At 43.5% G+C, this 21,326-nt stretch overlaps 1 protein-coding gene across 2 annotated transcripts in view; it reads right to left on the reverse strand.

The window, feature by feature from the left end:
- Window positions 1-21,326, reverse strand: part of Uggt1 (UDP-glucose glycoprotein glucosyltransferase 1) — a 113,328-nt gene that overhangs the window by 21,140 nt on the left and 70,862 nt on the right. The window contains exons 20-35 of one of the 2 annotated variants that reach the window (NM_133596.2): window positions 20,174-20,272; window positions 19,357-19,380; window positions 18,797-18,891; window positions 17,520-17,726; window positions 16,704-16,835; window positions 16,034-16,164; window positions 12,749-12,844; window positions 8,803-8,905; window positions 7,818-7,897; window positions 6,815-7,004; window positions 6,094-6,252; window positions 5,540-5,625; window positions 4,137-4,221; window positions 2,455-2,543; window positions 1,974-2,075; window positions 682-766 (exon numbers count right to left, since the gene is read on the reverse strand). In NM_133596.2, coding sequence (NP_598280.1) covers window positions 682-766; window positions 1,974-2,075; window positions 2,455-2,543; window positions 4,137-4,221; window positions 5,540-5,625; window positions 6,094-6,252; window positions 6,815-7,004; window positions 7,818-7,897; window positions 8,803-8,905; window positions 12,749-12,844; window positions 16,034-16,164; window positions 16,704-16,835; window positions 17,520-17,726; window positions 18,797-18,891; window positions 19,357-19,380; window positions 20,174-20,272 — 1,763 coding nt within the window. The remainder of the gene's footprint in view (window positions 1-681; window positions 767-1,973; window positions 2,076-2,454; window positions 2,544-4,136; window positions 4,222-5,539; window positions 5,626-6,093; window positions 6,253-6,814; window positions 7,005-7,817; window positions 7,898-8,802; window positions 8,906-12,748; window positions 12,845-16,033; window positions 16,165-16,703; window positions 16,836-17,519; window positions 17,727-18,796; window positions 18,892-19,356; window positions 19,381-20,173; window positions 20,273-21,326) is intronic. The other variant, XM_006244735.5, reaches the window with a different exon arrangement.

Genomic DNA, 21,326 nt, shown 5'->3' on the forward strand with positions numbered 1-21,326 from the left:
AATACTAGAGAAAAAGTGAGTTCAGGAAAATCAGGCCAAGCTAATACGAGCCACGCTGGAAACTTTTCTTTTGGCACAGGGAAAGCAGCCCCCTCAGACCTTACTCATGAGAAAAGTATTCATTCTCAAAACACACATCACTGTGCTTTCTAAACTAAGGGACGACACGCAAGCCTCCAAGGCAAGGACTGTGATCTTTTTCTAAAACATTGTCTCTTAGAAAAGACAAAAATGGGCTGGAGAGATGGCTCAGTGGTTAAGGAGTACTGACTTCTTCCAGAGGTTCTGAGTTCAATTTCCAGCAACCGCAAAGTGGCTCACAACCATTTGTAATGGGATCCAATGCCCTCTTCTGGTATGTCTGAAGTCAGTGACAGTGTACCCATATAAATAAAATAAATAAAAAAAAAATAAAAAAGTAAAAAAGAAAGAAAAGACAAAGATTTTCCTCCTGTATCACCTAGCTTCAAGCAGGCCATAATTTTGGGTTTAGATTCATAAACACTATTACCCCAAACAGAGCAACCTGGAAAAAAATACCAACCCAGAAAGGGAGAATGAAATTAGAGTATTCTAACAAAGGGATAAAAGGTAAAGATACAGATAAAACAAACATAGAAAAGAAAATGTTACAGTGCACGTATTCTCTTAACAAGGTTTACCTTTTCCCCATGAACAAACCTTAAATGTGGGGGACAAATAATTCTTCAAGAACCAGAATTTCACAGGAGTTTTGGTATTCTTCAGGACTGATAGCATCATGATGCTGCCAAACAAAACAAATAATCATTTCCCAATGCTTTTTAACCTCAGCAACATCAAGCAGAGAAACTCACAAGAATGACAGCAGAGCTAACTCACGGTTCAGTTAGGCAGAGACCTTTGCTAATGGGAAAGTGTACGTACCGCACTCTAAACATGTCACCGAGAGAGACAAGCATTTCCCTGTAAGGATATTCCAACAGATAGAGGCAGACACTAATTATGCTGCACTTCGAATGACCCATCCCATCAACTGGTGGTGTGAGTGAGTTAGCACTGAGGGCCATGGTCAGGACTACACCACTCTCCAAACCCATGCTCAGGCACAGCAACATTTGGTACAGGGCAAATGCAACATACATAGCCTCTGTCAGCCCGAACAGAGAGCTGTGAGAGAAGGGGAGTCAGTAATGAGGAAGGGAACCAGAGGGCACAGGCTCAGGAAGGCTATCATCACTGCTGTCATTTTATTGGAAAAAGGAGTAAAAATTAACCAAATGACTACTTTTATTATTTTCTTATCAGATTTATAATGAAAACTAAAAAGACAAACAACTGTGAAATTGGGACCTTCAGGTAATGTGTCTTCAAAGCTGAGCTCCCAGTCACCCTGAGACCTCAGGATCCCACACTGATCCTGAAAGTCTCCCCACCCGCCCCACCCTTCACCCTCCCACCCTACCCCCCACCCCCGTAACCACATCAACAGCTGCAAGCAATGACCTGCCTGCTTCCAGCTGCATGACCCAGACAAACTCCCTCCCATTCTAGCATCAGTGTGCAAGTAAAGGAGTTCTCAAATAAAACTGAAATCTTGCTTTAATGTCCTGTGGATCTGTAGAAGATGGCCAAATGTGTTACATAGTTTCTGTTCTTTCTACGCTAAATTCCCTATTTTCTGGGTTTATGCAATATTCAATGGCCAAAAAAACCCCCAAGAATAATCTATAAGGTGTGCATAGGATACTAAAGGTCTATAGCTTTGTAATATCCACACAGAGCACCATGTAGCTCTACTTCATTGGAGTGAACCAGTTCGAAACAAACAGAACTTTATGCAGTGAGCTAGCCACAGCCCTAAGAGTACTACACACACACACACACACACACACACACACACACACACACACACACACAACACATTGAGCAAATCCTTTCGTGCAAAGAATACTGTAACAAATTCATTTATATAACAAATAATGAGAACTAACCGAAGAAACCTTTCGTAGAGATGACCAGATGCAACAGAGAAAATATTGATTATGTCGTCCTTATCTTGCTTTACTTCCTCAGTCTTCTGTCCTGAGAAGCCCCTGTGACGACAGAATTAAAACAGCACTTACAATGTGGGGCCAACACAACCTGTCAGGAGAGGAAAAGGACAGTTGCCTGAGCCTTCCTGCTCCAGAGGGAAGCAACAGGAGATGCTAGGCCGGGTATGGGGACAAGGAGGTAGTAAGGAGGGTGCTCTCCCAAGGCTCCTGGTCATTTAGGAATACTTGGAACACAAGCTACTCCAAAGAAGGCAGCTGTCCAGTGGAAGGTCAGCAGAATAATGACCGTCACCTATCCCAGCAGTGGGCCCCACCCACCAGGAGGGCAGAGTGCATTCCAGAAACCCCTTATTCCAAGGGTGCATGGTTCCCACCTCTCAGCCCCCCTTCCCATGTAAGCGCTTCCAATTCGACTTACCACTTGAATGAGTCCCAGAATCCAGACTCATTCTCATTCGTCCCGTCGCTCAGCAAGTCTTCATTAGCCATGTCGGCCTTCTTCTGAACCTGCAATTGTACACGATAGGTCTGACAGGCGCAAACCTGATCTTCACTGGCTGCACGCTAGTACTGCCAACAGGAAACAATCACCCAATTCAACTAAAGGAAACCCTCACCCAGACAGTCAGTACTACAGCAGTGTGTTTATCAGAATACTCATGTTAAAGCCTTCAGGGAGCAGCTAGCAACCTCTTAGAATTGTACAAGGAGCCAAGACCAAGGTCAGATGCATAGAAACAGCGGGAGTAAACCAGAAGACTATTTCTTCTAGCTGGCAACTTCAAGGGAAGAATGCAGCCTGCAGGAACTGTTGAGAGAGCACATCAGGCCGTGGTCCCTGCTCAGGACTTCTACCACAAAGGATTCTCTGGGGCCGTCCTCCTCCAGCCACTGCATGGCTGACTTTAGGTTTTACCATGTGTAGCAGTTATTTATCCTACAATCATTTTACTTTAAGACAGAGAATTTCAAAATGCTGAGGAGAGAGAGTAAGAAAAGACTTTAAATAAAGTCACCTGCTTTTGGACTCTATGCTTGTTTTTGTAGATAGTGTCTCATATCATGCAAGGTAGTCTCGAACTCACAGTGCAGACAGGGCTGACCTTGAATTCCTGATCTTCCCAACTCTAATTCCCTAGTACTGGGTCTGTCGGTGTGCACCATCCTGCCTATAAAAACTGTCACTTACTGTCCTTCCCAGTCTTCTGAGAATAAAATAATAACGCAGTGAATTGTGGGTATGAAAACGTCCGAGCCAGAGCAGGAGACATGGCTCGGTGGTCCAGGGCACACACATACTGCTCTTCCAGAGGACCTGAGCTCAGTTCCCAGTACTGGGTAGTTCACAAGCCCGGAACTCTGGCTTCAAGAGATACCAATGCTCTCTTTTGCCCCTCACAGGTGCACATGTGCCATGCATTCACACAAGCACATTTACATATGTATAAATAAAGACTTAAATAAAAGGCAAAGCTGAGCTGGGCAAGGCAGGCACAACTGCCTTTAATCGTAACACGTGGGAGGCAGTCAAACAGATCTGAGTTCGAGGCCAACCTGGTCTACATAGCAAGTCCCAGTCAGGTCAATCAGGACTTTGGAGCTACAAGTGAGATAGGACGCAGAGTCTTTGTGGGAACATTTTGTATAAAATGGGACTCTAAGATTACCAAAAGTGACAATCTGTTGACTGAAGAAAACTAGAAGTTTACTTCACAAAGACATTTTCTTAAGCAGCATCCCTAGAATTATTAAGACAAAAACACTTCCAAATGGAATCCCAGAATGACTTCAAAATGCAGCAGTCCTACTTTATCTGATGGGAAACATTCCAAGCCCCCAGTGGATGCATGAAATCTAAGAGAGCACAGAACCTTGTATGTCTATTATAGCTTTGTTCATTCTATTTATAATAAAGCTTAATTTGTAAGTTAGGCAGGGTAAAAATCACAACAATAATTAACACAAAATGGAACACTACACAGTATCTTAATAAGCTACAGTGAGAATGCTCTCCTGACAGCCACTAGAGTCAGCGTCCTCAGGCAGTGGCTGACCGCTGTCTATCCTCAGACGGTGGCTGCCAGAGCAGAGCAGGCTCACCTTCACTTTGATGATCTTGCTCTTGAAGTTATTGAGGATGACAACAACGTCATTTGCATCAGGAGGGGAATCTGTTCCGTCATGGCTTAGAGAAGTAAGACAGAGAGAGAAATCACAATCCCAGAATGCAGTGAATACTCAGGACCACTGCTGTGCTTGCCCATCTTCATCACAGAAAGCTTCAAACCAACAGTTTCCTCAGTCTAAAAAAACACCTTTACAGGACAAAGAAATGTTCACGAAAAATTTCCATCTCCAGGCTAGAGAAGTGAACTGACTTCCTTTCAGAGTACCAGGCAAAGAGTGAAGGGTTCTCAGGCAGGATGAGCACAGGACAGACCATGACAACGCTCATATGTTCATAGGTCCTGTTTACACTAAGGACATTATAACAGCACAAAATTCCCATAGTTGTTGACTTAGAAATCTGCACAAAGCTAGGTATGGTGATGCACGCCTGTAGTTTCAACTACAGGAGACTAAGGCAGAAGACTCACCTGAGTCCAGTTCAAGCCCTGACAAGAGAGTAAAATTCCACATCAAAACCAAAACCACGGGGCTGGGGAGATGGCTCAGTGGTTAGGAGCACTGACTGCTCTTCCAGAGGTCCTGAGTTCAATTCCCAGCAGCCACATGGTGGCTCACATCCATCTGTAATGGGATCCAGTGCCCTCTTCTGGTGTGTCTGAAGACAGCTATAGTGGTGTACTCATATAAATAAATACATCTTTAGAAAAACAAAAACAAAAAACCAAAACCACTGGTCCACACTGCCTCCCCATATCAAATAAGATGCCATGAAGCCAAAGCAAATACACACATTAGGATGTTCACATAAACCATAATGAGAACCATTCCCTATACAAACTGGCACAGAACTAAGGACTAATTTAAACTGTTAAACGGGAAAGAGACCACAACTTTAAAATAGTGTTCTGGGGTTGTTTGAACTTTAAGACAATTCCTGTCACTGACAGTCTGTAATAGAGGACATCTATACAACTGCAGCCCAGGGACCAGGGCTGACAGTCAGACTTCACAGAGAGCTCATGTGCTCTGTGCACGCACAAAGCACCCAGCCCGGGATCAAGATAAACACCTCCCAACAGTGTACTAAACAGGGCCAATCCCACTCCGCTTCCCAGGAAGTCAAGCGGTCAAAGCTCCTGTTGTCTGCATCAGGGACAGAATAACTTCTGATACAGCTCTGACAGGGAAAGCAATGGAGACCAGACCTCACACCAGTCAGCTCTATACCCCTTACTATCCAACTCATTGCTACAACTTCTCCCACACTTACTGTCCCTGAAAGCTAGGCTTTGTCACACACGACGCCTGGGTAAGGCCAGATACCGTGCAACTAAAGCTGAGTCTCTCTATATGAAGCCATCACCTGGTCCTACCTGTAGATCCTATAAATGTCATCCGAGCGCCCCTTCCTCAGTCTCAGAATCCAGGCTCCTGGGTTGGCTTTGAGCTGAAAATATCCCTAGGACACAAACAAAGTACAGGTTCAGTTCTCTTTAAATTTAAAATGTTTCTGATGAATACTAACATTTTCTTTTAAAGTGTCAGATCATGTATGTGTGTATGAAAACCCATCTACACCTCCCTCTCTCATTGTACTGGCTATTGAACCCAGGGTCTTGTGGCCATGATAATTAAAAAAATTTAAAACATAGTTAACAACTTAGGGGAAAGTAAAGCAAAACAAACCAAAAAACTATCACCCAACAAGCTAAGAAGCAAGGACTCAGGAGAGCAGGGCGGTGGAGTCGAGAAGCCTGCCTGCTGTGCTCCATGGAGAGCAAGCCACGCACTTTTACACTGACTACACTCAGTCCACTATTGATTCTTATTTCACTCCATGGTTCAGAATGTTAACTGTCCTGTCATAAATTACGGCATCTAAATAACCACCACGGAAGTTTTCCCATCTGATGAACCGAATACCTACCAGATTGGCCATCACGATTGTGTCCACAGTTGTTGGGTTGGCTGAAGTTCCTAACGTGAACTGCAGTCCTCGAGGGGGCTGGCCTGTGGTGATGTCGTAACAATGACCTTCCAGTAACAGATACTCCAGCTCATACTCAGCAGCCACTATACTGTCCACCTGAAAGGTCAACGTTAACCTCGTCACATTACACATGTATACTCAAAACGCAATCTGCAGGACCCAGGGAAATAATCACAAGGATAAAAATCACTGAGGCTGATGTTGAACTCGATCCTGGATTCTATGACAGAAGGAGATCTGATGTCCACAGAAATTCCCTGACTGGCTCCCATGTACACCATGGTACTCCCCAGCCCCCACACAAACAAACAAACAAACAAACAAACAAACAAACGTGTCAAAAACCAACCACTTCAGCCATGAAGACTACCCGTTGGGTAACAGCTCAGACATCAGAAACAAAAATAAATTCCTAACTGCCAGAGAGACAGGGAGTGGGTGTTATATGCACACACCTCAGCTTCTAATGAGCGCTTTTAAAGGGGCAGCCTTTACTGAACATGACGGGCATCTGAACAAAGCTACTGCTGTAAGGAGGGCACTGACGTATGTGTGAGCAGCGACACACACCACCCTGCTCCAGCGGTCGCCACTGACTGAAGGACAAACGGATTTTACTGACATGTGATTCAATATTCAAAATCAATTACATTCTTACCTCTTCTAGGTAAATATTATCAAGATCATAGGGTGTTCTGACAGATTCTACCATCCAACTCTCGGGTGTGTTCAAATTCAAAGTAAACAGCGGAGACTGAGGCATATCCAGAAACTTTGCTATTGGTCCCTTGGCAAAGCTGTTGTCTGCAGTGAAAGAAATCTCCGGCTCTAAGACATAACGGTAAAAGCTGAAATGAAACACAAGTGTTAGGCTTTCTTGATGCAATCACAGAGTCCACACAGTGAACAAAAAACTGAATTTGGACAGTATCCTTCAAATCAGGACAATAAGCCAAGCCACCTTTTGGTCTAGTGATGCCTCCCAGGGCTGCTGTAAAGTCAAGGGAAGGGAGACAGGAAGTATGCAGGAGATGACCCCTTCACACTTTGGCCATCAGGGTCACAACCACTTTCCTGAGCACTGTCTTCTTTGAGGAGAACCCTTTTCCTTAAAATTAGAGCACTAACTGGTACTGGTGTCCTCCGCCGGCACTGAGAACATAGTATGCAATAAACAGTTAACAGCAGCTCACAGTGGAAGCCGCAGCTCTTTCAGTCCAAAACTGTTGCAGTCCATAAAGAATCCAAGTACAGAACTCTGCCCCTCATTGAGGAAGACATTCCCCACGGCCAGAGCATATGCTAAGCTACCACGGTCATTGTGGCACTTCCACAAATGGCCTCCCACAGCCAAGTCTGCTCCTATCCCAGGAAGCAGGAGAATGAGTAGAGTAAGCTTCCTACATGAGACCTAATGGCTGCCGTTCTTTTAAAGTGAGACATAAATGCGCCAGCAGCTTGTACTGATGTTGTCTAAGTGCTTCAGAGCCCTGCTATGTTCTCAGAATGTCTAACCAGAGCAGAGAGGCGACATCATCAAACCGTCAGGACACATCCTTTCATACACAATCAACCTGTCAACGTTCCCGATTCCTCCCACCCAGTATTAACTTTTAGATTTGGTACTGTTATAAAACAATATTCCTGAAATGGCATTTTACCTTTTTAAAGGCATGTCGGAAAGCTTGGATTGGCAATTCATGAATACTCTCAGACTCATGTTTATCAGCTGAGCCAAAACCTAAAAAAGCAAGCCAGATGACAAAATATTTAGGTTTTCTCTTCAGAACTGTTTCACAATTACTTGGGAGGCAAAGCATTTTAACATCTCAAGAAGATACACCAAGGAAACGCCTGTCGTTGCATCTGCAGTAGAGAAGTTTTGGGCATCAGAGCTCCAACGGAGTCCACACAGAAGGCCTGGTTCCTAAGAGGGCAGGCGGGTGGCAAAGTAGCTCAGCCAGGCAAGGCGTCTGCTGCCTGGCTCACAACACATTTGACCCCTGAGACCCCAAAGGCAAAACGGACTCTTGCAAGATGCCCTCTGAACTCTACCCATGTACTCATGGGTTCCCACAGACAGACTGACTGACTGAATGAATGACTGAATGAGTGAATGAATGAGTACATGTATCTTTTTTTTAAAAGGCTATTGCAGATCACTGCTCCTCACACAGAGTTTAGCACTCGCTTGTGAGGAAACAGCAGGTAAATGATGGAAAACACAAGAGCTCACTGCTTCAGTTCACATTAAAAAGCATGTGGATTAACATTTACAGAGAGGCCTAGATGATCATACTATCCTAAAAAGAATACCAGCTAGGGTTAGAGATACACCCCATTGGCAGAGTGCCCACATAGCAGTGTAATGTTCCAAGTCCAGGCCCTAGTGCGTACACACACACACACCCTCAAATGAAATGTTAGGGTACTGTATTCGTTTTTTTTTTTTAAGCACACATAAAAGTGTCCATATGTAAGGACATGATACAATCCTTGAGGAAAGCAAGCCTGTGTCAGTCCTTATGAAGACACATTGTCTGCCTCCTCTAGAAGATATTTAAGGGACAAAGGAAATGCCTAGACAATCACAGGGCCCAGGACTACTTTGGTTAAAGACATGAACCACCTCCAGAGCAGGCCTACCAAGAGCAAGGGGGCGAGCCTCTGTGCTTCTCTTGTGACAGGGTCGACAACAGCTACCACATCATAGTATGTCTCCCCTTCTTTGGGCTTCAGTTTAATTGCACTGAAAAAAAAAAATCAAAAGAACCAAACATTAGCATGGAGGAAAGAGGAAAACAGTGAGGCCAGGGTGCAGGATACCAGCAGAGAGTATCACAGTTCAGACGTCTTAGCATTTCACATCTGCAGATGAGAACCAACAAGCCGAAATGTTATTCAACTGTGAGACTAAAGCTACAGCCTACTCTGCTGAACCTTGGAGGCAAGGGGTGGAAACCTCTGTACAGACAGGAAAGCAAGACTGGATTATACTTAAACAAAACCTGCTCAGTTCTGGGTTTTTTTGTTTTTGTTTTTTTTTTCTTCAGTTTTGCTTTCTTTTTGTTAATTTCCTAGGCAAGAGCCCTATCTGCCACCAAGCTATGTCCCTCGTCCTATTTCGCTTTTCATTTGAGACGCTCTTACCAAGTTGTCTAGGCTGGCCTTGAACCTGCAATTTTCTTGCCTCAGTCTCCCAAGTACCCAGTACATGCTTGCACCACAAAGCCAACTATAAAATATACTGGATGTTTACTTCTGACATTTATTGAACCTGATGCCAACTTTATTTTCAGGCAAGAAAAGTAGAAGAAGAAAAACACCAATAATTAAATTAATGATAATGGGTCTGGGGATGTAGTTCAGTGATTGAAAGCTGTGTGTAACACACATGAGGCTCTGGATTTAATCTTTAACACTGAAATCAATAATCATCAATTAACCAAACATAACAATCTAGAAAACTTGTAAAACAGAAAAAAGAGAGCATCTAAAGAAATCTCACGACTATGTATCTCACTGTATATCTACATGATCCTTTTTAGATGCTGTATAAAAATTAGTTATTCTTGAAGACAATTTCTTGGGCCAGCAAGATGGCTCAGATAATAAAGAAGCTTTGTCACAGAGCCTGGCATCTGAGTTTGATCCCTGGCAGCCCTGGTAGAAGGAGAGGACCAACTCCTACAAGCTGTCCTCTGACCTTAAATGTGGGTCACGTATACATGGCCCCATCACCATCATATGCACAAGAGAAATAAACCAAATGCCGCTTCCCTCACTATTTCAATATAAACATGTACGTGTTCCTATACACCCAGCATTCTGAATAAGAAACCTCTTACGTTCGCCAAGTAAATCTGTTATATTCTGAAATTATCTTGTACTGCTAGATATTGAGATGGCTTTTGACCTTTCAACAGTTTGTGCATCCAGCCTTCTCCATACCCAGGTCTCTTCCAAGTCTCAGAAGAGCTAGGCATGAGAGGAGAGTATTGTTGGGGCTGGTGTGTACTGTCAGACCAATTTCCTCAGAACCTAGAACAATTCACAGATGAGAAAGGCATACAGAATTCTGCTTTACCGCTGAGAGGATTTGGTTATATATTTCGACTTTTTATTCATCTTAATTCCATCCTGTTAGTATTATGGGGGCATTTATGAGCCACAGTGTGCATGCACCATGGCAGCTGTGTGCACCTCTTTTGGATGACTTGATGGGGTCAGTTCGCTCCATTTTTCCACGGGTTCTAGGATCAAAATTCAGTCACCGGGCTTACACACCAAGCACTGTCATCTGCCGAGTCAACCTGCTCGTGCTTCCTTTCTATTTTACTTATTTCTGACTTCCTGAAACAGGTTTGCTGTGCAGCCAGTCCTTCTAAATGACAGAAAGAGAGAGGACCAGCATCTGTTGATTCCCATAAATCTTTGTGGTACAGTGCCTCTCTCTAAACCACAGTGACTCGGGTGATGTTAGAAGAGCAGGACCTTCTACCCCACTAGGATAAGGATCAGCAAAGTGTTACTGATTAGCAGAAGGAGGTAGACCCAAGTGAGGTGTGTGCTTAGGGAAACCGGAAGCCATGAGCACAAGCCAGCCAGCGCCCCCATCCGAACTCAGAAGTGTGTTCAGCCACTTCCTGAGGTGAGTCTGAAAGAGATCGTTCCTGCTCACCACCACTAGCGGTGCGGCGGTGTGCCCAGTGGACACTCTTACAAACAACGGGCAGAGCTAAGAAAAGCAGCGACTCTCAGACGTTTAAAACATCACCTCTTTGTGCAAAATCATATACTGCATGTTTGATCTGATGAAAATTCTACAGAGCAGGAACATGGCCAGCAAAGCATGCAGCTAGAGGTAGGTCACCTGCTCTCCAGGGACACTGCACGTGGGCGTGCTCAGGTATACACATGGTGAAACACCCATACTCAAAAATTTAAATTAAATGTTTTGAAAATAAAAATCACACCTACATTCTATAGCGAGAGGCAAAAGACTCAAGGAAGTAAGACACAGAGGACAAACAGTACAAACTGACACCACCATGCACTTGATGTACCGGGGAGAGAAAACTGTAGAATGTCCAAATGGGACAGGACATCATATATTCCCACTGAATGGATAAAGCAAAGGTCCAAGAACACTGCTCTCCCAAATCACTGAGGGATCTCGCTAAGAGGCAGACACTGACGCTATCGGCCTGCTGTAGGTGGAAGACAATGAAGCAGGCTCCCAGACAATGACCTGCTGCTGGCCGGTCTAAGGCTCACACTAAGTAAGGACTCATAGAACTGATGGTGTAGTCATTTTTACTTGAAGCAGAAATAATGACTATTTTTATATAACAATTAAATGGGATTTATTTGATTAAAGCAAGTTTCAGGCATATTGAAAAACTGGAAACAAAAAGATCCATATGATGAGCTGAAGGGATAAAAACCTTTGTAAAAAAAGGGTCTGGAGAGATGGCTCAGCAGTTAAGAGTGCAAGCTGCTTTTGCAGAGGACCTGAGTTTGTTTGCAGCCCCTATATCAGCTATGTCACAACCACCTCTGATTCCAGTACCAGGGAGGACTGTCAGCTGGTGGCCTCCACAGGTACTGCACACATGTGCACACACCCACACAGACACATAATTACAAATGAGATGAGTAAATATTTTAAATGAACAGCCAGAACAGATGTTTCAGGTTCTCCAGAAAAACAAACTAGTCCAATATTAAGGGAATAGCCATACTGTGGGGCTCCACAGATACCCTGGGCCTTTAAGAAGTCACTGCCATAAGAGAAAGGGGCAGGGGAGGGGGGTACAGAAGACTTTCAGATTAAAGGAGACTCAAGACATGCGGATAACTGTAATGTGTGGTCAGGGACATCAGGGAATCTGAGCAGAAGTTTATATTAGCATCACTGGATGAAGGTCACATGTGATCAGTAGTGGGGATCAAGTCTCCATATGCTAACACTTTAGAGAGTTTATAACATGTCAGCAATAAGTTTTCAAATGCTAGAAAAAAAGATGTGAGTACATGTGTGTGCAAATATGCAGACAAATAGATGTAGTGTGTGTATGCACGTTGTACACACAGAAAACACTGAATGCGACACACTCATAACTGGTAAATCTGGACTACAGACGTGCAGGTTAGACAGGAGGCACATCTATAATGGTGAAGATAGCTACAGACACATGGTTGTTCTTCATCTATTCATACATTTCATACATATTCAAGACATTTTCATATCCTAAGTCTATTTTTTCTTGGGAAACAATGGGTTTGTTAAATAATAATAATAACAAGAAACAAGTATTTAAGTGGTATATTTAAGCAATCCAATTACTCCTGAATATCAGGAAATTATAGCTGGTTATTTCATTAAATGCTATTTTCATTAAAAGGGTATGAACACAATTACTTCAAGTCTATCTAGAAGTACCATCTCTTACAAACGGAATTTTACATATGAAACTTCATTTCATTTCTCTAACAATGTATACAGAAACCTTATCTGGGAAAATGAAGGATGTGAGAGGAAGGAAGCCTCGGGGTTCAGGACTGTGTGTGAGTTCTGCATCCACTGTACCTGTGCTTATCTTCAAAGAACTGGTACTCGATCCTCGCCTCTCCTTTGGGTTGCGCTGACAGGAGAGCATCCACCTTCATTACCAAATCACTGGCCCTAAAAGATGAAGACACCAAACCTTAGCATCCCTTTATCTGCAGATTTTCTAATTACTGTTTAACTGTATCAGCCTGAACTCAGAATTCATGCCAACAAGGTGGTTTCAAAGAGGCATGGACTCAGTTCCAAAAAGAAAGGCACGATTCTGCAATTAGCTTGGTCATGTCTGGAGTGCTACTTTTTTCTGCATGTGAGGAACAAGAGCGACCTACTCCACTCGGCTCTAGTAAGCACCGGACTGGCTAACCTGCTGGCACCTGGCTGGGGCCTGGTTTAAACAATGTAACGCTATTGCCTTTAGGACTGCTGTACCAAAATCCATTAACCTAACCAGCTAGCCAACATGTATGTCAGTTATGACTTCAATATCAGAATCAGCATTAAGGTGTGCAATTAAAAAAAAAAAAAAACCACCTGTGAGCTGGGGTTGACAGCGGCTGTCTAGTATTTGTGAGTGCCTATCTATCTAGTATTTCTGGGTTTGTTCCTAGCAGGGGAAGAAACAAAAACTGTCGTGATTTGTTTTTATGAAACCATCTCTTGACATCCAAGACTGAATAAACTTTTGGCAAACCTCACAGCAAAGTCAATAACACCCTGTGAGATCAGCTAGGAAGAGGTGTTTAGGCTACTATCCGACTATGCACTCAGACCTTTTAAGTTCAACCTGCCTTTAAGAGAACAATGCAATCTTAATTGCCTTGGATTTCCTATGCAAGCAGCTTTTACAACCCAAGCTAAAATATAGCTTTACTCTAACATGCCCCTGACCCAAAGGTAGGTAGGTAAATAGATATGTGTGTGTGTGAGTGTGTGTGTGTTTGTGTGTATGTGTTTGTGTGTGAGTGTGTGTGTGTGAGTGTGTGTGTGAGTGTGTGTATGTGTGAGTGTGTGTGTGTGTGTGTGTGTGAGTGTGTGCATTTGCTGAAACAGCGACAGATTGTAAGCAACCTTATACTACAAACACCCGCCATAAATAACTGTTGGAAGCAACGTGTGGTCTAGGCAGGTAACACCTGCTGCGTTTTCTACCCTGGGTACTTCCTGTACCCTACTTCTTCCTGTAACACTTTATAAAGAATTACTCATTATTTCCCATGCCATACTTTCTGTGTGGTTTAATAAATACAGAGGAAAGCCCTCTGTTAGGGGAAGGCAGACAAAGGGACAGATAGAGACCAAACACAGACACAGACACATAGACACACACACACACACACACACACACACACACACACACACACGCCAGACACACTACAGATGGCCCAGTAACCACAAACTACATAGAGATGGAGGATACAGGAAAAGAAATAGAGAATTCAAACTTAGGCTCACCCTTGGTCAAATTAATCCAAGAAGTACTTTGTTCTCATCCCTTAGTGCAACATCGATCCATTTTGGTGCCTCTGAGGTTCTTTAATGTGTTACCAGACATAAAACAAAACAAAACAAAACTCCCTGTTTTACCTACCCCCTCTACTTAAAAATGTTAATTACATTTATTTGTATACATGTGCACGGGCTCTTACATGTGTGCAGAGGTCAGAGGTCAATTCTGAGAGTCCGTTCTCTCTGCCCACCATATGGGTCCCAGGAATCAACTGTGGTAGTCATGTTTGGCAGCGGGTACCTGTAGTCCCTGACTATCTCACTGGTCTGCCAGGAAAACCATTCAAAAGCAGCTGTGCTGGACTTCAACTATAACCAAGGTTGCACATTTTCTCTTTGAACCAAATAATCCCACTGTTAATCATCTGTTCCACCTCCCAGGATCAGCTGTGAATACTTGTGGCCACAGAGCAGGCAACTTCCTGTACATCACCAAACACCAGATCAGAGAGTGTCCAGCCAAGGCTCAGAAAGCTACCCAGGAGCAGGGGACTACTCCAAATACAGCGGCCCTGGGGAATGTTTCATAGGCAGGCAAAGGCCACCACGCATGAGCCACTGAGGGAAGAGGGAACCACTGTATCTTGGCCTCAGCACTGAGCCAAATAAAAAGAACTTTTTCTCAGTCTAGAAAAGTAGCTCAGGGGTAGAAAACTTCCCAGTATGTATGTGGATGTATGGTGGTCCATAGCACCACCAGCCACGATCCCCCATAATCTTCCCATATCACATGGCAAAAGGGCTACTGTGACAGCAATCAAAGACAACACATTACAAAAAGATGCAGTGTGACAACACATGAAAAAGATGAGGGAAAAAAGAACTTTAAGTGCTTTATATTGTCCAAGTATGAATCAAATGGCATTACACAGAGTCAAAGGGCAACTATGGGAATAGGGAAAACACTTTCAAATCATGGCTCTGATAAGGAACTGACAGCCAGAATATAAGGAATGCCCACAATTAAATAAGAAAACCAAAGAACCTGGTTAAAGTGATGCAAAGACTAGAATAGACATTTGCCGAAGATACACAGTGGCCAATGCTGTCTGTGCATGAGAACAGTACCTCAGGGGCACCACTGAGCTGTAAGACGACATCACTCCACTCTGTGAGGGTGGACAGTTACTGCTTAAAAAGAAAAACAAACAAACCCACAAACCAGAAGTGCTGGTGGGAGGAGAGAGACTGAACCCGGGAGCAGTGTTGTTAGGAATGGAGATGCCACTGGACAACACTATAGCAGGTCCTTAACACATTAAACCAATGTATCCTCATGGACATGCCTGTGTGACATCTAATGCACAAAGGACAACACATAGCGTGTAGAAATGGATGGAAGTGAAACAGTAAAAGACAGTAGTTGATAAGAATGCTAAAACAGTGAATATCACAAGCCAGCCACAGCCAACTCACCATCGTCTGCTAGAGCAACAACTTGGTTTCCCACACACAGAGGAGGAAAGAAGCACGCATTCCCCCCTACCACCATGAAACTGTGAACCAAAGAACCAGCCGACAGTCCCAACCCGGGCATCTACAGGAAGCAGACTCAGGCTTTTGCTTCTGCATATGTTTCAACATTTCCAGATTTGAAGTGGAGAAATAATTCAGAAACACAAGTGATGTGAGCGATGTTAAGTAAAACTAGAAATACACCCACTGACTTGGTGGTGTAATTGACAATCCATAGCCCTCACTTTGACCAGTGAAAGACTCAGTGACATGAACTAGCCTCTAACTGGAACACAAGTTTTACCACTTGTTTCTAACTCATTACTAAGTATGAAAACTTACACATCTTCTTCTACGCGAAGCTGTTGGATATGAGACTTGATTTTCTGTCCCGATGTTTTCAGAATGATATTTTCCAGGAGGTGGAAATCATCTTGGTTGAAGAGCTCACTGTCCTCCAGTGGCCCAATGATCTGTGAGGTAAGGAGGAGGAGGGCAGAGCTGCAGGGCAGCAGTCATTGCTCCTGGGAAGCCTCTGCCGGGCTGGGACCTAACACAGCAAGCACCTTACAACTCCTGCCCTGAAGCATGACTAGAATGAACAATGCCTCTAACATTTACCCATCAATCCCTCAGACCCCGGAGCCTGCGTGTTCCACATTAACCTAAGCAGGCTGGCATGAGATTGCAGTGCTGTCTGCATCAGTTCTCAGCAGACAACAGTGAGATCTACTTTGTAAGCAGCCATCCTGATCTGAGAGCCCTACACTTACTATTATGTCCCAGTGTCTAGACACAAATAAACATCAGGCAACACCCCACAGGGCTGCATCAGAAGCACACTTTCTTGGAAGGACAGGACAGAACTCTGTGCCAGCACTGAGAGGCCTCAAGAGGCCTTGGCAGCCATCAGGAGGGCCGCTCTAGTACAGCCCAAGGGAGGCTCAGAGAGCCAGAAATCCAGAGAGCCAGAGACCCGTGAAGGCGAGCTCGCAGCCCAGCAAGTCCTCACCCTTCCGTTGCTGATCACCACTCTCTGTCCCTTCTTCAGTTTCAGAACATCCCTGCAGTACAGGGCATGAGACAAAATGAAATCCATTCTGGAAGACTCAAAGACCTCTTTAAAAAGACTGACATCCATGCCCTAGGAAGTAATCATTTTTAAGGAAAGTCACTGTTATTAAGCCAACCACACAACCAAGTGCTAACAACGAGTAAACTGCAATGTGCTTTGGTGAAAAGTAAGAGCTATGTTTCCCGATTAAGACAACTTTAGTTCTTCCTTTACTCATCTTTCTTCCCTCCTCATGAACTCCTCACCCCCGTTTCCTGTTTTCTGATTTGTTTACCTGCCCATCTATTCTCAGCAACTTTTTTTTTTAGCATTTTTAAATCTGTTAACTTGAGGTGACAGCCATTTCCTCTAACAGAAACTCAATATACTTGTGATTTTATCAGAAATTTTCAAACTACAAAACAGTAAAAAATAAAGTAACATCAAACCATTGAATAAACACAGGCTTTCGGAGGAAAAAACAGCTGATCTTCTAACTCATAAGCATCTTAAATCTGTTTTTTTACTTTATAAATAAACCAAATATTATCTTTAAGATTATACAAAGTGGCACAAACTTTTAAAATAAGCATCCTGAAACCAAAGCAAGTCTAAAAGTAAAATGCAACATGACAAAATTATTTACTAAGATTCTAACTCAACAACAACAAAATTACCCTGAGATGCAGAAACAAGTAGACACCCAATTATGAACAGGGTCTATCTGCCCAGGGGAGAAGCTATCAGGCTATCCTCGAAACCTGCGAGCCTTACCCCGACAGAGAATTCCCCAATGTCCACTCCTGCGGCCAGGGCCTCTGCCGTCTCCTCTTTGACCATCTTGGTGATGAAGTTCTTAGCAGAGTTGGAGGTCTGTGTCTGGAGAGCTGCCCAGATGGCTCTGGAGACGGGGGTGCTTGAGTCACTTATCTCTCGGCTGGGGTTATTGATCATACTTATCCTAACATTGTTACTGGTTTTCTATTCACAAAAGAAGGGGAGATGAGAATTACATGCTATATGGTATGAACTTTAAAGGTAACACTGACCAGGCATGCTGGCACACACTTTTTATCTTAGAACTCAGGAGGCAGAGGCAGGCAGATATCTGAAAATTCAAGGCCAGCCTGGGCTACACAGTCAGACCAAATTTACATTAGTTATGTTCCATAATAGCAAGGTCTCTTCTAAACATTTTCAGTAGCTGTCTATATTAAAAATAAAATTCAGGTGATATGTACGGTCGAGTCTGCTAAACCCTGTATAAACTGGCCCCAGTCTTCCTTTCCAGCTTCATTTCTATAAATACAGCAGACACCATAGACCAACAAGAGTTAGTCTTTCCTCAGCATTTATACTCTGAATGCATTCCATCTTTTAAAACATGAGCCTTTCTTTAGGCCCTGTGCATCCATCTTTATTTCCTTGCCTTTTCACATGCCAGCAGCAAGGCCTGGGTAGCGGCCGACTATCTAACAAAACAGGACTAGACAGAGAAGATGGGGGACTTAGGCTGGGAACGCAAGCTGCACAGCGAGATGGCTCAGCTAGTAAAGACACTGCTGGCTTCCAGCCGAGACCTGAATTCAATTCCTATGACCCATGGGGTGCAAGGGAAGCACTTTCTATAAGACGTCTTTTCTGACCTCCACATATGCAGCATGTCATGCATGTGTCTTTTCCCATAATAAATGAGTGAGTGTATGTATGTATGTATGTATGATGTATGTATGTATGTATGGAGGGGAGGGGGGACAGAGATCCAGGGCTGGAGAGATGGCTCAGCCTCACATTCAGCCTCTCTTCATGTCATAGTTCTTGGCGAGCTCCCTGCAGCAGGAACATGTACAGCATGCAGAAAATCCCGCGTTGAGGATCTCCTTATGTTTCCCTTAAAGGATATCCCCTTAAGTGAAGCTAGGCTCTACAGACGTAGACCTCTTTTCTTAGGAGCTGAAACCCTCTGAAGACACTATGCTCCTTTTCCTCAGCACACGAAGTACTAGAAACACCACCTGATTCCCCTCCCAGAGTGAATCTGAGACACTTGCCTGATGTTTAATGGCGTCATATAATAACTGCCGCCCAGAAGGGCTATCAAAATCTCCAACAATCCAAAAAGTCACTGGCCTAATAAAGGAATCATCTGTAGAAAAACAAGAACAAACTCACTAGAAGGAAAAAGAGATGGTCTATGTTGCAACATTAAAATTAGGCCAAAGGATTTCTGAAAAACATGCACAAAGAAGAACAAGAAAATGACTGGTAGATAGAGACAGAAAACAAAAAGTAACGGAATATCTCTACTAACATGAAGCAGAGTGATCGCCCAAGCAGCTCGGTAAGAAACTAGGAGCATGCATTGATTAACTGTCCTGTGATCTGGGGATCTGTTAGCATTCACAATGAAACATGTGGGCAACGCAATGTAGCCTCCAATGGTGTTAATTTACAACTTTCTGAGAGGTCTGCAAACATGTACATTGTTTATCTATGCTCTGTTACCCACAGGTTTCAGAAACATCACAATGGATGTCAATACATTCTGAATAACAATGGTCTGAAACCATACAAACTAATTATGAAAATGAAGGGAACATTCTGGAGTTACCATAGATTTCCTTGGAGGACATTCCTGGACAAAGGCAAAAAAATAAAAATAAAAAATAAAAATAAATAAATAAAAGGGAGAGAGAGCAGAAGAAAAGAGAAGGTCATTTGTATGTGATTAAAGTCAGCACTCAGACACAGCTAACAGGACTGTGGGGCTTCTGCTCTAGCTCCCGCCATGTTCAAGATCTGAGACGCCTCAGAAACAAAATCTTTGGGAAGCACAGCAGACTAATTGTGGGAGCTTATATAGCCTTGGGAAACCAGATGCTCTGAGGGAGACCACAGCTGGATAAAATTAGTTGTCTTAATGACAACTGGGACTTCTGGGAGTGGCAAGATTTACTAGACCTACTCTGGAAGGATAATAATGTCAACCCCGCCAGGAATGACCTGCCTGCAGATGAGAACAGTGACTTTAGACAAGTGTAGCTTAACTAAGTAACTGCATAAAATCACTTTAACCAATCACACAAGGCTCTCTAGAATCCAGTTTATAAGTTAGTTCTAGAGTAAAAAGTAACCCTAGGATGTAACTAAAGAGCCAGGCAAAACCATTTGATAGGATGTTCTCCATTTTGAATCACAAAGGGCTTTTCCTATTGATTTTAATGATAAGCATAAAATTTAAAGAAAATAGTTGAATTTTTAGAGACATAAACAGAACTATATTTTAAAATGTTTTTTCTATACTTGCATTATAAGCAAAAATTAATACAGGAAGTAATTTCTTTTCCCAAGACAGTTAGATGGAGTTTATTTGTAAATACTAAATAAAGAATGAACAAGAGGGACCCAGTTAAGCCCTAGTGGATTACCTTTTTTTGTCAGATAGTTCATACTGTTGGCAATAGCAGCAGTCTTGCCCCGAGAGTCCAAGGCAGAAAATCTGGCAAAGTCATCCACATAAAAATTATCTGGGGGGAAAAAAGGAAAAACGGAAACAGACATATAATTACAACAGCAGGTTCCAGACAAGTCCTAGAGGTTTCTTTGTCTTGCTGGCCCTCAACGACGCTACTGTTTGACTAAGATGGTCAACTCCTGACCGGGAGTGCTTGGGGAACAGGATCTGTAATCTGTAGTCAGGTTTGAGGCAGGCAGGTGTTGACGCTGTGGGGATGGCAGCAGCTGCAGCAGCAGTGAAAGAGCTGCAAAGGTTTTCCACTGGTGGGATTCAAACGGCCACTAAATGTTGGTGGGACTATGTCAAGTGAGAGAGTCAAGCTTTTTGTTCATTAAATGATTGATGAAATCTGAATCCAAAGACTGCTTCTGAGGAGAAGATGCAGCAGCTCTGCTGGAGCACACAGGAGATTCTGAAAGGCTTATGCCAAAGCTCTAGGATGGACTTAAGTTTTCTAGAGAGCATTAGCTCAATGACCGTCTGTCTGTCTGTCTGTCCGTCCCCTGGTCAGTCCCACTGAAGCTCCTTAAACACATAATCCTTTAAGGCAAAGGGGAGGTCCCTAGAAGGCAGAGCAGCCGCCTGTTGCAGAATTGCTTCCAAGGGGTTGGGGTTTTGATTTACAGCATCTTGGTAAGGTTGAGCAAGCAGCTGGGCTTCGTTGTAAGCCTTTAGCCTGTGCCTTAACAGCACGAGAAACATGGCTGCCCACAAGTTTGTGCCTTTTGAATTTTATTTGCAGAACTCATGAATTGACATTTTCCTCTTGGGGAAGTTCCATCAAAGCTGCCCTCAGAGCTAAGCTCACATATGACAGGAAGAAGTTAAAGTTAGGGACTTCACTGAGGGACTGTCGTACGGGAATTTTGACAGGCTAAAATGTTGGAAAGACAGAAGTACCCTTGAAGTTCTTGGAAGTGAATTAAGGTCAATGGGGAATTAAATTCTCGGGGCTCTGTAAGTAGTCTCCAGCACCCAGATCTCCATCTCTGTGAGCGTCACAAGCCACCCCCTCTCCTCTGGCAGCCTCCGCACCCCACCTTAAACTCCTCAGAGTGCCACCC

This window comes from Rattus norvegicus, chromosome 9, assembly GCF_036323735.1.
Source record: "Rattus norvegicus strain BN/NHsdMcwi chromosome 9, GRCr8, whole genome shotgun sequence".
NCBI classification, from domain to species: Eukaryota; Metazoa; Chordata; class Mammalia; order Rodentia; family Muridae; genus Rattus; species Rattus norvegicus.